The following is an 18388-nucleotide window of genomic DNA, read 5'->3' as shown; positions in this document are numbered from 1 at the left end:
GCCAAGCCAAAGAGACCCGTCTCCCCTATGGCCTCGGTAGCATGATAGGCTAGATACTCATAGTCACCGGCTATGATGATGGACAACAAGAGCCCCACAGCATGGCGCGAATCCTCGCGAAGAAGAGGAGGATGTTTCTCAAGGGTGGGACCTTGGGCCGTCATCAAAACTTTTTTGACACCAAGACGGAGATGTGGGGGCACTTGGATGTTTGTGGGCTTCTCTCCAACATCGGTCGTGATAACCTCCTGTGGCTTCTTTGCTGGACGATCGCCTTTGTTTGTGGGCTTCCGTTTCAAGAGTGGCTTGAATTGCGCCATCCCTTCAGTAGGGGGCACCTCCCTGTCCAACCGCTTATTCGCACGTTTAGCGGCATGCAGTTTGATCATAGCGACAAGCGAGGTCTATGGGCTCGGGACCCTCACAATACTAGTGAATGGTGTCAAGGGTGATGAGCTGTTTCTAGGTCCTCTCTTGGAGTGGGATACAAAAGATTCTCTCCAAAAAACTCCACTCCTTAAGGGAAACTTCCGGACAGTCCTGAGCTGCAACCAAAATAAGTATTACATTAGGCAACATTAAATATGTTTAAGGGATAAACTAAGTAAATAGACACCTACTAGACGGGGGTAATATGCCCTAGGTTCTATCAACGATGGGCATATCATGTCGTTCATCAGGGTGACAAACCCAATTGTCTCCCTGGACGAAAAAATACTGGTTCTTCCAATTCCAGTTAGAGTCTGGGGTCTCGTACACCAGCCTGAGCACCGGTTTCCTTGGAAGGAAACTGTAAATACCCCTCGACTTGACTATCTTTGACGGACGATAACAGTGGAAGAACTCCTCCACTATTAGGCGACGGTTCCTCTTGCTTAGTACCCTATACAACACCTCAACACTGATGAAGATCCTTTAAGCATTCGGAGAAATTTGGGTGACGGCTAGACCTAGGTATTGGAGTAGGCGACGGTGGAGCATGCTTAAGGGAAGCCTAAACCCAGCGTTGAACATCTGCTCGTACATCCCAACGTTAGGAGCATCACGGTAGTAACATTTTTCAAATTTGCGTGGTAGACGGATGGGGATGTGAGTAGGGATTTGATACCTATCTCGAAGGGTGTTGAAGTGTTTACTTTTGATGGTCGAGCTTAAGTCATTAACCGTCCATATCAAGGGAAGAATGAAGTTCCTAAGGCCGTTGGGACCAACAATGGTTCAGAGTGGGGACTCGTTGCTTTCCTAGTCGCTTGAGACTTTGTCCGTGTCACTCACTAACCCATACTCGTCCAAGCCCTAAGCTTCCTCCTTGGAAGGTGAGTTAGCAGACAGATCCCTTTCAGTGTATGTAGCGATGAGGTCGATTTGACTTGATGAGTACATTTCATCGTAGCCAGCTCCTTCGTGGACACACGATTTTTCATTCGATGCTTCACTAGACATCTATTACACCTATAAGTGACAGTCAAATTCCTAAGACTCTACAGGTCTATATACACGACAGTCACAATAGTCTTAAATTAAAGAAAATGTAGAAGTATACAGGACGGAAGTACTTATAGGTATACCAAAATGAGTAAGAAGACGGAAGCACGATGAACGAATACGTTGAGATGATGGATGGCAAGATTCTCGTAGGCAACAGATGAGCTCTGACACTAGAAATTGGAAGCAAAAGATGGAAATGGGGGAAGAAAGCAACAATATATAGAAGAAGTTGTGCAAAAGATGAAGCGACGCTTTGATCCAAGTAACCCACCACTGAAATCATGCCATGTGTCCCCTTAGCATTTATGACTCAGTTACGCTGTCAATCAAGGCACAACTCCCTAGAACTAGGTGAAGCCGTCACTCTATAAGTCCGTCTAGCATACTAGGCGACGGATCCATGGAGTGAGGAGGCAGCTGATAAGGATAAAATCCCTAAGTAGACGGAAAAAAATAACAAGAGCAGACATTAGTGACGGAGTTGCCAATAGAGATGGTTTTGTCATCCTAGAGAACTAGTGGATGGGTTCACAACCTGGATGGATAGGAGATACGACGGTTGGACTCCTCAAGGTAGATGGACCTAAGCGAGACGGTCTGCTGAAGCCATTTGTCACCTTGGTGGCATCTATGTGGCACCTTTGTGACATGAGTGGTCTCCAAGAATCCTAGTATGGAAACGTCTTACACTCTACACCCAACTACAATTGGAGGAATCCCTATAAGGAAGAGATCCTGTAAATTGCGAGTATTAATGAGGATCTTTTTTACAAGGAAATACCCCATCCACCATGAAATTAAGGTTAGCCCTACACTCCAATAAAAACCCCAAAGCCCTCACAAATCAAGGTACGCGTAATTTTTCCCAGTTCTGGTACTTTAGAGTTGTAGAAATTCTCTCTAACTTAACTTTCGGAGGGTATTTGGCCGGTATCACACTGGTACTCTCTGTAAGGTCTTCTTTGTTTCTATCTCGCAAGTTCTACCTAAGAGCATGTGAGGACTGTGCAACTTACTAACGATTTTTGACATCATCAACTTGTATTTGAGTAGATCTAAGATGGGTTTAGTGTTAGGGTTTGTGCCTTAAAATCTAATTTATTGGCATGTCATAATTAATTAAATTGTTTAATTATATGAGACTATTTATAAATGAACTAATGAGACATTATCATAGTCCATGAGATGCATTGTATGTGATTTATGTGAAAAGTCACAAAAAATGCAAATCACAAGTTTCTTGTAAACTCAAAATGTAGTTCATAGTCGGTGATGAAATTGAGCATTTCATTTGCGAAGACTATAACACATCAAATAAAATGATTTGTTTTGATCATGGAAGTGGAGTCTTCTAGTTAATGTGTTTATGTGTCTTAAGAGTTAAGACATATTGAACTGGACCGCTGTGAGATTAATTATTCAATCAATAACTATCACCTGAATAATTAATCTCATGATTTCTAATTTTATAGACGCTTAATCCTAATAGGGTAGTAAACCCGATTATGAAATGTATGTTACTTTGATATATCAGGAGTGAGATCTAATATTTCACGGTCAAAACCTCAGTATGTTGGGTAACCACATGTAGTGTAGAGGGAACACATATTTTCAAGATATATCCATAATCTCTTTTTGTAGAGACAGGAAATATCCCCTTGAGATAAGTTTAATGGGAATTGGTTATTCAAGGCACCCACTTTAGTAAGGAGTTGCTAAATCTTATATTCATTGAAATGAATTTCAATAACTGTGAATAACTAAAAGATTAAATCGGGTACTCAAGGATAAAATAGTTGTTTACAAAGTGATAGTTCATTATAATTTTGTTCACTATGGATATTTCATGGAGGGTTCAAATGATATCATTAGAGTCTTAGGATATAATTTACTAATAAAGCCTAGAGTACAATTATATCTATATAGTGGTATTAAATATAATTAATGGTAACTTTGGACTTGTCAAGAATTGACAGAAAAGCCCAAGGCCTATTGGAGTTAGAGTCTTATTTGTTCCCTTTGGTACCATCTCAAGACACAAACTAAAGCCCAATTGGGTAGGCCCAAAAGGCTAACCCAATTAGATAATAAGTTTTTGTTTAATAAAAGTTATTAAATAAAGTAACTACCATGGTAATTAGAATGTATGTATGATGAAAAGAAAGAAAACCGTTTTTCTCTACAAGGAGAAGAAGAATGATTTTTCTTTGAGAATCAATGTACATAAAGACTGATTGAGAGATCAAACTTCTTAGGCACCATGTGGAATTGAGATGAAGATTAAATGTATTTTCAAGTCTTGGTTTTGAATTTCACTACATCAAGGTACGCATTCTATTCTTTGTTCTAGAATTCAAGGTTACATGTTATCTCTCATGAATGAAGTAGATTTCTGATTGTTGCTTCTGTTGTGTGTTTTGTATGAGATACAAAACTAAATTTTTCAACATTTAGTACTTTAAGAAACATGTTGTTCAAGTCAAGTATTAAAAACATGAAGACTAGTCCAAGAAATAAGTGAAGAAAAACTGTTCTTTAAGTCTCGACAGAAACCTGCTATCGAGCTTCATATTAAGTCTCGAGAATTACGATTTCAGAATTTTCAAATTTGAAATCCGGCCCAGCCTTGCTTATTTGTTTTGGGTTTCTTTTCTCACAACTCTAAACGTATATGAGGTTTATTTAAAAGCCATTACACATGAATACAAAGACCAAGCCTTATTTTCTTTGTGAGAAATTACTACGTTTGTATGCCATAGAGTTTTGTAACTAAGTGCTTCTAGATCTTCATTGTTGATGAAGTGAAGAATTTTGCAGCTAACAACATCTGTTCAAGTTACTGGAGTTAGTCACGTACTTGGGATCCGTGCAAAGAGTTAGTCACAAATTGAAGGTTTGTGCATTAAAGGGAAAGAGGACTACTACAAGATCATAACTAATTGGGTATTGGAGCAAAGGTTTAACTGCAGGTTGGTATTTCAGGATAAGCTAAGGGTAGTTGGTAAGATTCCTTATACTTGTAACCGCTTGATTATTGATTAGTAGATTCTTAGGAGCGGTGACCTTAAAATCACTTGGTGGAGTTTTTGCCTTGCGAGATTTTTCCCATTTGTCAACAAATCATAGTGTTTAATTTATTTTCCGTTGCATTTAGTTTATTTGGTGATTTGTTGATAGCTCCATAATTTGCATGTAATTTGACATAATTAATCAACTTGGGTAATTGATTTAATTAAAAGGGGTCAAGCTATCTTAACCCAACACGATGCAATACATAATGCATAAAGATACGTCTAGAATTTTCACATGACTAAGAATGAAAAGATTGATGGTTAGTTTTGTTTTTTTTGTTTTTTGTTTGGTTTCTTATTCTTCTTCCCATGATGATGATGAGAGATCAATTATTTAATATATTTGGTGGCTTGTCATTTTAGTCTACTAAATTTAAATATTATAATTTTAGCCTGTTATCTATATTTGATTATGATATGATATAAGTGTTCATTTGGAATATAGTTAAAAACTGGCTTATTGATTATTTATGCTATTGTTTGTGGGTCTCGCAATGAAGAAACATTTAAATATTATCAAGTTAGCTTGTAATCTATATTTGATTATGATATGATTTTAGTGTCCATTTGGAATATAGTTAAAAACTAGCTTATTGATTATTTATGCTATTGTTTGTGGGTCACACAAAGAAGAAGCATTTTTTGGGCTTAAATTAGCTTAATTTGCTCTTGCTCAAAAAAACAAAAAAAAAAAGTTAGCTTAATTTGCTCAACCTGACATAAAGTTAACTTTTGTGGTTCCATGCTAAAATTTTTGTGCAAAAATATTATATCTTTGGATTATTGTAAAGTTAACTTTTGTGGGTCCCATACTAAAGTTTTTGCGCAAAAATACTAAACTTTTGTAAGTCTGTCTTTTGATTACTGTGGCCTGTGAGTTCCATTTTTATTTCATTTTTTTGCTCTAGTATTTTTAGCAATAAAGTAAATAATTTTTTTATTCAACTTTTAATTTTAATCTATAGTATATAAAAAAAAAATTAAATAAGATGTTTCAAAACAGATTAGTCTTTCCATTGTTGTTTGAAAATTATTATTAAACTCATTTCCTTTTCCTTTTCCTTTTTATGTTATTTTGTTTGTACTGTGAAATAACGTTATTTTAAAAGAATAAATTGCATTTTTCAAATAGCAATATAATGGATGGAATAACTAATAAATGGCTGTTTTGTCGAAATGAACTAATTAAAATATAAAAAAAATTCACTTTAGAGTTTGTTTTGAGATCCACTTATTTTGCTGAAACTGAAATTTTTTTGTTAAAAGTACTGTAAATGAAGGTAAAAGTTAACTGAAATATTACAGTGAAACTCATAAATAGTATAAAAAGTATAGTGGAGTCTATGAATAATAGCAAAAATAAGTTAAATAGCAAAATAAGTTGCAAAAGTAATTTTTGCCAAACACACAATTAGTGGGAAAAAAAATTGATAATTCACTAATAAGTATCCAGCTTTTCATCACTCCTCTATTTATATACACCAGAAAGAGGAGAGTAGTCATTCCTACACGTAAGAGTAGTGGATGTTTTGGAATCAATTTTAAAATAGAAATCGTTTAGAAATGACTACTTTTGGTTTATAAATAAAGTGTTCGGAACCACAAAAAATCACGTTATAGTTTATTATACACACTATACATACACACTAATATTACATGTCCTTTGGAGGCATCCGATAAAATTAGAACACTCATAATGCCTGTAAAACACAAAACAAGTTTATTCATTGCTGTCCTAATTCACAGCCCAAAAGCTATGAAACTAACCATCCTATTTGCAATTGTGGCAAACCCATTTCCCATATAAGTGACACTACTTTCAGTTCTATACTCAAACCCCAAAAGTACTCAAGACCCCAAAATTTATCATGGCACAACACTACTTTTTCTCCTCCTTGCTCCCTCTTCTATCTCTTCTAGCAATCTTCTCTAATGTCATATCCCAAAGCAAGCCTGTAATGGCTGTAACACTACACACCAATTCACGGTGGATTGTTAACGAAGCCGGGCAACGAGTGAAGCTAGCATGTGTGAATTGGGTGTCACATATGGACCCTATGGTAGCTGAGGGCCTCAACAAGCAGCCCTTGGATGCTATCTCCAAGAGGATTGTTTCTATGGGATTTAATTGTGTTAGGTTCACGTGGCCACTATATTTAGTCACTAATGACTCATTGGCTTCACTCACTGTAAGACAGTCCTTTCAGAGACTAGGTCTATCGCAATACATTGCTGGCATCCAAGCCAACAACCCCTCCATCATTGATGTTCCTCTTATAAGAGCCTTTCGGGTGAGATAACCATACTTTCTTTTGTCTGAACTTTTTTTAAAATTTTGTGTAAAGTCTAAGTAATTTTGATAAATTATTAGTTTATAATTATGAAGTCTAACATTTTCAGGCAGTGGTATCCAACCTTGGGGCCAACAATTTAATGGTAATATTGGATAATCATGTAAGCAAGCCCGGTTGGTGTTGTAGCGAAAATGATGGCAATGGTTTCTTTGGTGACAAGTATTTCAACCCAGACCTCTGGATTAAAGGACTAACTATGATGGCCACCATGTTTAAAGGTGTAGCCAATGTGGTTGGAATGAGTCTAAGGAATGAGCCTCGAGGCCCTAGACAGAACGCCCCTGATTGGTACAGGTATATAACATATGGATCATTTTACTTTTGTATATTATGCGTTTTTTTAGGTGGCCCAAACTAAATCCCGAGAGGCTAATCTCACTTTTGTAAATGAAAATGTGAAGGTACATGCCGAAAGCAGCAGAAGCAGTGCACTTAGCAAACCCGAATGTTCTTGTTATTCTCTCAGGCATGAGTTACGACACAGACTTGTCATTCCTCCAAAACCGATCAGTGAAACTCACATTCACTAGAAAACTAGTATTTGAGGTGCATAGGTATGGATTTACAGATACCAACATATGGAAATATAACAACCCGAACCAAGCGTGTGCGGAAGTGGTAGATAAAATCATGAGATCGGCAGGATTTTTGTTGGAGCAAGGGTATCCATTGTTTTTCAGTGAGTTTGGGATGGACCTAAGAGGTAACGATGGACTTCTCAACCAGTACATGAATTGCTTCTTTGCATTGGCAGCAGATCTTGACTTTGATTGGAACCTATGGACACTTGGTGGGAGTTATTATATTAATCAAGGAATCACTGAATTAGAAGAATACTATGGTCTGCTTCTTTGGAATTCGAATGAGCCCAGAAATTCAAGCTTTGTGGAGAGACTCTCAGCTATCCAGACTCCTTTTCAAGGTAATTAGGATGGTAATTTGGGGTATTAAATTTTTTTTATTTGAAACACATTAATGTTACGGTTCAGATTAAATATTATAAATTTAAAGTTACATTTAGCGACACATCATTGAACGTCATAGATAACGTGACACTGTATACTATTAGATTCAGGAAATAAAATCTTTACCGTGAATCCTCTTCATTTCGAACTCTTATTTGTTCATTTCCCCCATATTTCACTATTTGGAGATTATACTAAATTAGGGTACATGACAAGATTGAACATATGTAACTTGCAGGGCTAGGTCTACCAGAAACTAATCCACACCAAGTAATTTTCCACCCATCAACAGGTCTCTGTGTCCAAAGAAAATCACAACTTGAACCATTGAGACTGGGGCCTTGCAAAGACTCTGAAGCCTGGAGCTATACCCCACAAAAAATTTTATCATTGAAAGGAAAAAATTTGTGCTTACAAGTAGATGGATTGGGGAAGCCAGTGAAACTCGGTAACATTTGCAGTGACTCTGGTTCACAATGGGAAACCATCTCTGATTCTAAGTTGCATCTCTCGTCAACAATTGGCAATGCCACTACCCTTTGCCTAGATGTTGATTCTGGCCATACCGTCATCACAAACACTTGCTATTGTGTAAGTATAGGTAGAACATGTAACCCAGAGAGCCAGTGGTTCAAGCTGATTAGAAGCTCAAGAAGTCCAAGTTCTAAAAAATCTTAGGAAAACAACTTCTCTTGAACATGCTTGCTGGGGATTATACGAAAGTTTTGAGCTTAGCCGATATAGGTAATCAAGATTTTATGTTTTAATTTGAAATTAAATTTGTTTTTGAATTTGGTTATTAATGTAGATCGCTTTTGGGATTTGATTAGATGCTTTCAATATTAGTATAATCCCTAAAAATATTTAACTAGCACCCGTGTAATGGTAAAAGACAGTTAAATTAGAATAAGATTAATTATTATGAGTTGGGATACGTCTCCTCCTTTGTTTCCTTTTGTTTGGTGGTGATGCCAAACGCCCTTAGGTAGTGGTGCCTAGGGTTAGCTGCTAGATTCAATGTGGTGAAGTCTAGGATTTGTTCGGTTGTTTCTTTCGTTCCTCTTTTATCTCTATTTTCCATTCTGCATCATTAGCCTGGAGCAACAATAACGGAAAGCGTTGAACAGTACAACAAAGCCATTGCAGAGCTCCTTATATGGCCAATTGGCCATGAACATTTTGAACAAGAAAATTTGATTAATTAGAAGGGAAAAAAAAAACTTCAAAAGAATTTACCAGCAGAATACAATTTATTTAGTCCAAGGAAGCACAGATCAATACCATATACAATTTTGTTTTGTGTCTGTAAGCAATACAAGTATCAATCAAAACTAGCAAATACTGGAGAATTCCGTAGCTATCATTTCCTCACCATTTTTATATTGTCCAATTGAATTTATTTTAATAAAAAATGTGTTTCAAAACCGAGGTGGAAAATTTATGTCATCCTCAAAAAAAAAAAAATATATATATATATATATATATCTAAATTTTAATAATTAAGGTAATACATGCTGGTAAGTTTAGAATTTAGATATTTTCAAATTAATTTAAATAAAAAAAAACTATTTTTACATTGCACTATTTCATGTAAACTGGAAAATGGACACTGTAGTAAAAAGAATAGTACACTTTTGCCGCAAGTGGTAAATATTAACCACATTTTTGTCTATAATGTACACTTTATATAGTTCTATTTATGTAAACTAATCAATGCACTTGATTTTATTATTATTTTTTTTAATGAATCAGGTCCAGCCACTTACGTTTACTAGTGAATTATTTTTATTCTGTTATAATAATAAAATTAATCAGAGATTGAATATAAATGTCATTATTTCATTTTAAAATAAGTTTTTATTTCTTTTTTCAATTTTTTTTCTAGAAAACATTTTCAAATTAGTTGATGAATGCTAACTCAAACAATAAAAGTATAAAACACAAGGATAAAGCCATGTTAAGACCAATGGCCCCCACCATTAACTTTAAGACCAATGGCCCCCACAAGGATAGTCATTAGTTGATCTTCGCATAAGGTAATGACTCAAATTAGCATTAGCATTATTGTTAAAGTAAAAATCAAAAGGAATTCAAACAATTATATCAAATATAATATCGAGAAATATATTTGAAAAAAAAAGGATATTGATTGTGGAACCACGAGTTTATTAGCAATATGACAATTGTTGTGTAAAATCTTGTGTCATGCTCATGCAAAAATGCCCACAGAAGTACGAATTATGGCATTATTCCATGATATGATGATAATAATAAACTGATTCAAAGTGAAATAACAGAATTACGATTCATCTTGAAATAATTTACTGACTCAAATAAGAAAATATTCAATAATATATTTTGATAATGTAGTGTATGCCCACAAGATTATGAATTATGACACTGAATTTGATCACAATAGCTTCTTTCCTTCTTCTTCCGCTGTCTCTTAACTACATTATCTCTCTAGGAAAAAAATATTACTCAATCTTTATACACCAAAATAAAGATAGAGAGGCTTAAGTACTACTTTATCTTTGTAGAAAGAGGAAAAAAAAAAAACCTACTCCATCAATATACGGATTACTGATGGTCTAGATAAAAATTTTGGGGAAATTCTTGGAGTTTCTAAAATCTTCTCCATCAATTTTAAATTGATTGGATTAATTTTACCAGATTACCAATATTTAATCAAATATAAACCCTCATTAGAGTTATGCTAAGAACTTTAAAGGTTCTAAATCCATCTTTATACACCAAAAGAAAGATTGAGAGGAGAGTAGGAGGCATCCCTACACTAGTACAAAACTAGTTGTAATTAATTTAACCATAAATTATTTTTGGTACACCAACATGCTATTTGAAAAATAATTTTGGGGAACACATAAATTCTTATTTTTGCCAATATAAAATAAGTCTATTCCGAATAACCAATACAATAACAAAAAAATAAAAATGATTTCAAGAACAATCTCATAAAGCTATAGAATTATGTGAATGCATTGCACTTAATGTTAATTTTAGCCACTTGGACCAAATTTTGGTGCAAAGTGGTTTTTTGGCGGAACAACCCTTTAGAATTAGCTTATAGTGTTTGCTTTTGTGTTGGGCGCACTTTTACACACAAAGGTTTAAGAACCTTCAATAAAAGCTTTTCTCTCTTCTCACTTTTTTCTATATTTCCTTTCACCCTTTGTTGTTCTCTTCAATGCAAATTTCACAAATGATGAGGTCGTAGTTATAGGGGTTTTGGGTGGTAGGTATGAATTTCTAACAAATGAGATTGCACAACTTGATTGCATCTTGGCCATTGATCTTACGCCATTTGTCATGCCCAGAATAAGCCACTTGGAGGTTGAGAGCCATTGGCTTTAACTACCGTATTTTTTTTTTTTATAATTTAATTTATACATGGGATACACTAAAAATAATACGAAGTGTTAGGAACACACACTAGCATAATTAACATATTAGAACCATGCATAAATTTTGTTATAATTAGTATTCACTAATATTATCCAAAACAAATTAGTATATATGTGTATGGGCTTTTATTCTCTCGCGTCAATTTTATGTTTTAAATGTGGATATAATAATAATAATAAATTTGGATAGTAAAATACATGGAAAAATACCAAGTGTTAGGAACACACACCAACATAAGCAACATGTTAGAACCACATAGAAATCTTGTTATAATTAGTATTCGCTAATATTATCCTAAAAAATTAGTATATATATGGGTTTTTATATATGTTATCCAAAAACAAATTTACTTTTTTAAAAATGTACATCAACGCAATAATTGTGGATATTTGTGTAAAATAGTGGTCGTAGTTGAGTGGAAAAGAATACTTTCCTTACATTTATTCATGGATGTCTTCATTTACAATCAAAAGAGGATTTAAAATTAATTATACAATTCAGGGAAAACTCACTTCCTATATAAAGTAACACTTTCAAACTTTCCAGGTGAACTAACTATGCTTTCTTTCATTTCCATGGAAAACGATTATTTTCATTTGAAATGAATCTATTTTATGATTCATATATATCACGTTATTTAAAATTTTAAATGAAGTAGTAATCTATATATTATAAGGAACTTTTACATTTTCAGAGTGTGGTATCCAACCTTGGGGCGAACAATGTGATCGTAATACTAGACAATAACATAAGCCAACCCGGTTGGTGTTGTAGTGCATATGATGGCAATGGTTTCTTTGGTGACATTTATTTCAACCCAGACCTTTGGATAAAGGGACTAACTCAGATGGCTACCTTGTTTAAAGGTGTTCCCAATGTGGTTGGAATGAGCTTAAGGAATGCTTCGAGGCCAAAGACAGAATTTGCCTGCTTGGTATAGGTATATGGTCTTCTTTTGTTTTTTTTTCTTCATAATTATATTCCTTTTTGGGTGACATAAACTAAAGACTCAAGAGGCTAATTTCATTTTTGTAAATGAACTGAGAAGATGCATGCCGAAAGGAGCAGAAGCAGTGCACTTAGCAAATCCAGATGTTCTTGTTAATTATTCTCTCAGGATTGAGTTACGACACAGACTTGTCATTTCTTCGAAACCAATCAGTGAACCTCACATTCACTAGAAAACTAGTATTTGAGGTTCACAGGTACGGATTCACAGATGACAAGATATGGAAATATAGCAACGCGAACCAAGCGTGCGCAAACGTGGTAGATATAATCATGAGATCTGCAGGATTTTTGTTGGAGCAAGGGTGGCCATTGTTTTTCAGTGAGTTTGGGATGGATCTAAGAGATTCCAATGAACAACTCAACCGGTACATGAATTGCTTCTTTGCATTGGCAGCTGAACTTGACTTTGATTGGAACATATGGACACTTGGTGGGAGTTATTATATTAAACAAGGAGTTAATGAATTCGAAGAGACCTATGGCCTGCTTCATTGGAATACAAGTGAGCCCAGAAATTCAAGTCTCCTGGAGAGGCTTTCAGCTAGTCAGTCTCCTTTTCAAGGTAAGACCTCATGTCTATACTTTCAATGGTTCCTTTGAACCCCTTATTTCACTATTTAGAGGATTGCGCTTAGTGCAATAAATGAGACGTGTTCAAAATTGATCATGTGTCGTGTCACATCCAATGCACTAGAACATTAGATATCACATAATTGAAATACATGTGACTTGCAGGGCCGGGTCTACGAGAAACCAATCCGCACCAAGTAATTTTCCACCCATTAACGTGTCTGTGTCCAAAGAAATCACCACTTGAACCATTGAGGCTGGGCTCCTGTAATGTGGCTGAAGCCTGGAGCTACACACCCCAGAAAACTTTATCATTGAAAGGAACAAATTTATGCTTAAAAGTAGATGGATTAGGAAAGCCAGCAAAACTTGATAGCGTTAATTTGCAGTGACTCTGGTTCACATTGGGAAACCATCTCTGACTCTAAGTTGCATCTCCCGTCAACAATTGGCAATGCTACCACCCTTTGCCTTGATGTAGATTCCAGCCATACAGTCGTGACAAATACATGCAATTGCTTAAGCAATAGTAGAAAAAAACATGCAATTGCTTAAGCAATAGTAGAATTTGTAACCCAGGGAGCCAGTGGTTCAAGATTATTACAAGCGCAAGAAGTCCAAGTTCTATAAAAATCCTAAAAGATCCCTCTTCGAATTCTCAGAACTTATCGTGAAGGTGCCTGATGAGGATTTTATATTAAATTGATTTCTTTTTTTTGGGTAGATATTTATGGAGCATATTGGTCCGTTCAGCTAGAGAAGTAGCTTCAATTAAACTTGCAGTGTGTATATATTGTATTTTAGATTAGCATTTGTACACATTTTCCCTAATTTTCACCTGTGATTTTGTAATTAATTAAAATTAGTTAATTAGTGATAGTTTCTTGGTTGTTACCCTTATATTTAGAAATTACAAGAGTGCTTAGTGTTGTAATTTATACATATCAATAGTACCAAGATGTTTATTTAAATCATTTTAAAAAAAATTTTATTTACTTCCTCATCCCGACTTTGTTATGCTTATTTAGGAATTCCAAATTTTAAGGAAATATCATTTTTTGAATAAAAATGTACAAGTTTTCAAAATTACTCTCTTTAATTTAAACTTTAACTTAAACTTTAACGAAAGAGAGAATATATATGTTAGGAAATTTATTTATTGAATTTTCAAAGAAGACTTTATTTATTTTAGAACATCACAAAATTGAATAGACGCCTAACAATTTTTTGGCATGGTATCAGAGTTCAAACTTCTTGGCATCACCTCACAACAAAGTCAGCAAGAAAGAAGGTTGCATCCAGGCATTCCACTCAAGCAGCAATGCCATCTTAAGCTCATCCCATCGTTAGGATAAAAGGATTGAGAAAGTTTGCCCCTTTGATCTCGACAAGACTCATTACTTCAGTGCCACCTAAGGCTTTGCCAAGTTCATTACTGACATGGTATGATCTGAATGCTTGATGTAAATACCATATGCAAGGAAGGGGACATTAGAATTATGATTGCTATGACCTTAAACATAAGATTCAAGACCTCATCGACCAGGACCTCTGGAGTCTTGATATCATAATAAATTACCGATTATTCCAAAGTGCCAAAGTGCCACATGTGTGAAGCATGCAGGAAGCTGAAGGTCATGACAGCTAGAGCAATACAAGACAAAAAGTATAATCTGGCCTGGAAGTTATCTTGCGACTTAAACTCACGACTTGTTCCAGTCTCGAGGCCAAGTTTCCAGAATGCCATGTTTGGATGAAAACTGACTTTTCACATTCCTCATATACCCTACTATAAATACCCTATACCCATGAAATGTAATGCGTGCTGAAGAGGGAGCATATTGAGAGAAAACCCTAAGAGAGGTTTCTACAACACACCCACCTTATTAGAGAGAGAGCTATTCATTTTTAGAGAGAAATCTTTGTTATTTCTTTTCCTTCCCTCTCCCATTGTCATACCCATTGAGAGGAGATATGTACCAAAACACTACCCACACCCATTCACAATGTTGAGAACGTTTTTGGAGCTTGGGAAGTCTTGGAAGATGCCAAGGATGACGGATGCAATATGAAGCTTATTGTGGGATCTGGAAAGCTAGAGAAGACATGATTAGGCTTAACCTTGTTGAAGCTTAAAGCAAGAAACTTGGAGGGCTTAGGTGCATTAGGTAAATTAGACTTGGAGGGTCTATTGCTATTCGTGTATTCCAACTTTATTCTTTAGTGGATCATTTTACCGCTTGGAGGGCGACGGAGAGGTTTTTCGCCGAGTTCTTCGGTTTTCTCTTCAATAACACATGTGGTGTTATCTTTGCATTTGCTTCTTTCTTCCCTACTCTTTTCCTTTTTAATTACTGTTGTGTTTATGATTAATTTTGGTTTAGAGTGTTTTACCAATTTGGGTTTAGCTTATATTCATCATTCCGCACATATATTGTTTGTGTATAAGCTTGTGTTGGTAATTTTAATATTAGGGGTCTAAACGTTCATTGGTGTTTTATACGCTAATTGAACTTTCAATTGGTATCAGAGTGGGTACACTTATTTTGGTTTCATTATCTAAGTGTAATCCTTGACCCCTTGTGTTTATTTGCCATGGCTTTGTATGCTTCTATGCATGTTTTGGTTGATGATGAATGTAGCATGCCACGTGCAGGGCTGTCCACGGGTCGGTCTGGGTCGGGTTTGTGCCCAACCCGGAACCGACCCGCTGGAATCGGGTGGAGGAAAAACATACCCGCCCCCGATCCGCCGGAGTAATCGGATCGGGCGGTTCAGATCATCAACGGGTGGCGGGCGGGTCGGTTGGAATCATAAATCTGAGAAGACGACGAGAATCGATGAAAAAACACACAAATCTGGCAAAGAAACCCAAATTCCGGCGACGTTTTTCAGATACCGGCGATATTTCTCTTAGATCCAGTGAGATTTCGCAAGATCCGGCGAAAATCTCACCGGATTTGATGAGATTTCGCTGGATCCAAACAAAATCTCATCGGATCTAAGGAAATATATCGCCGGAATCTAGGTTTTTTGCCGGATTCTGGAAATTTCGCCGAGATCTGGAAATCTCTCGGTCGGTTCGGTTTTTTCGGGTTTTAGGGGAGGAAAACCGAAACCGACCCGCCGGAAATCGGTTTCTGGTGGTGACGACCTGCCGCCGACCCGCCGGAGCAGTCGGATCGGCCGGATTCGGGTCGGATCTGGTCGGTTTATCGGGTGGATCGGGTTACCGGATCCTCCTGGACAGCCCTAGCCACGTGTTTGTGAAAATGCCTCTATGAGTGATAATCCTCATGATTGTGATGCTATGTTACATTAATCTTTAGGTGTTATTGAGATTTTTAACATCAAACTCTTGAAGAAAAAGGTTAAGAAGTTTCATAATAATTTGAGCAAGTTATTTTGTGAATATGATGATTTGATTGCTAAGCTCAATAAATCCAACAAATTGGTTGAAAAGTATAAGAAACTTGCTGAAAATTCTCTTGAAAAACTAAAGGAGTTTGAGTGTTTGAATGTGGACTTGGATGCTAAACTTGTTTTGTTTAACAAACTACTTGATGATCTTAAATGTAAAAATGAATCTCTTAAGATGCATGCCAAGTGTTTGATTGTTGAACCTATTGCTAGTAAGGATGAAAATATTTGTTACAATCATGTTGTGGTACTTGATTTTGTGCCTATTGTGTGTTCTACCTCAAAGGACAAATTGGTGTACATTCCTCCACACAAAAAGAAGTCAAAAAGTGGAGAGAAAGACTCTTAAGTCAAAGCCTTCGTTTAGGTCTCAACCTAAAGTTTTTGATGGATCTAAGTTTGTTCCAACTTACCACCATTGTGGTGTGATTGGTCATATAAGACTTCAATGTCATAAGTTGAAGAGAGAAAAAAACCATGTTGCTAGATCCCTTCCTAAAAAGCCTAGTGGACCTAAACACATTGTTTGTCACCATTGTGATGCTTTTGGTCATCTAAGACCTCATTGCTCTAAGTTTCATGCTCTTAAAAGAATTAAAAAAAAAACTTGAGCTTCTTGGAAGTTGTGCTATGAAAGCAAAACCGGTTTTGAGTGAAAATAGCATGTAGTTAAAGAAAGTGTTTAATGCTCTTAACTCTTTGTCTATGTGCATCTCTGGTTCTCATTCTTCCAACCTCGTCTCTCTTCTCATGAGACACTCATTCCAAACAATTGTTCCGTTTGGATGAAGAAGGGTTCCTCTGGTTGAGCTTTTGTTCTTTTGATCCTTGATCTAATTATTTTGATCTTTGTAGGACCTTTCATGCATTAGATGCTATATATTCATGCATTTGTGCATCTTGCATTTATTTGTATGCATTGCTTTTGTTTTTGTTTTATCTTACTTTTATGTTTTAGTTTTGTATGAGTAAAAAATCCAAAACTACATAAAAAGTGAAAAATTCAAAAAATTTGATCATATATGTTTAAGCACATATCACATGTGAGTTTGGCCTAGTACCTTTGTACAAATGGCTTTGTGCATTTATGAGCTTAGCTTGTTATGTATGCACATTTATCTTTGTGGGAAAAATCTTGACATTTATGTGTGATTGTTGTAAATTGATCTTTTAGGTTGTCATGAATGATTAGTCAATAGTCATGTTAGTTTTAATACATGCGTAGACTTGTACCTATATCTCTTCCCATTCTTTTATTTTTGCTTAAAGAGTTCAACCAATGTCAAATCTCGAAAAGAGAAAATGAGCTGCAAAAGCCGTCGCACATGCTAGTATTTGCTAGGAAAAAGGGAAAGTGACTTGCATTAAAAATATATGGTGCCTAAAAGTCAAAGGCTTAATCATCAAATTGAAATATCAAAAATTTCAGGCATCGATCTCAAAAAGGGATGTAAAGATAAAAAAAAAAGTGATCAAATGTTATGAATTAAAAAGTTTCAAAGATATGTAATCATTTTCTTGTGGAAGGTCATATATGTTCATTTCTATAATTGAGATAGACCACTTGACTTAGTACTAGTTGTGTATGACTTAATTGAATTGATTATTGAAGCTTCACTCTAGACTAAGGACTATTCCACATTTGATATTCACACATAACACACATGCCGAATGTTCACTGAATGTCTTATTCATTTGTTCGATTGTACTTGATTAAATGTGTTGTATGTGTGCTCAACTACATGTTTGATCAAACTAAAAATATTTTTAATCATTTTATATGTATTTGGAAGTGATTTTTATCACTCTTTGTGTTCATGTTTAGTACTTACTTTGTATTTTCATTGTTTTAAACATATTTTGTGTTGAAAAAATAGGTGTAGAATTTTTGGCTACTCGTTTGGCCAGTTAGTCGTAAGTAGCGAGTTTTGGCCACTCAGTTTGGCGACTCGCCCAGTCACGAAAATGAGTTGCGATTTTTGGCTACTCATTTTGGCGACTCGTGAGTAAGTCACGAGTTCATCCAGAAGCTCTAAAAATTCTGGCGACTCACCCAGTCGCCAAAATGCCCAAAATCAGCTTTTTA

The 18388-nt window shown here is 35.6% G+C and overlaps 1 protein-coding gene and 1 pseudogene across 1 annotated transcript; both read left to right on the top strand.

The window, feature by feature from the left end:
- The first annotated feature begins 6409 nt into the window (after nt 1-6409).
- Nucleotides 6410-8698, top strand: LOC142629961 (glycosyl hydrolase 5 family protein-like). Its single transcript, XM_075804024.1, has 4 exons — nt 6410-6850; nt 6960-7207; nt 7315-7835; nt 8117-8698. The coding sequence occupies exons 1-4, from the start codon at nt 6428-6430 to the stop codon at nt 8554-8556; spliced, it is 1632 nt and encodes a 543-aa protein (XP_075660139.1). The 5' UTR covers nt 6410-6427; the 3' UTR covers nt 8557-8698.
- Nucleotides 8699-9389: 691 nt separating this feature from the next.
- On the top strand, nt 9390-13437 carry LOC142629015 (glycosyl hydrolase 5 family protein-like; annotated as a pseudogene).
- The last annotated feature ends 4951 nt before the right edge of the window (nt 13438-18388 follow it).

Source organism: Castanea sativa, chromosome 3 (genome assembly GCF_040712315.1).
Source record: "Castanea sativa cultivar Marrone di Chiusa Pesio chromosome 3, ASM4071231v1".
Lineage (NCBI taxonomy): Eukaryota > Viridiplantae > Streptophyta > Magnoliopsida > Fagales > Fagaceae > Castanea > Castanea sativa.
The sequence above is the reverse complement of the archived record's forward strand: the minus strand, read 5'-3'. Positions and strand labels throughout refer to the sequence as shown.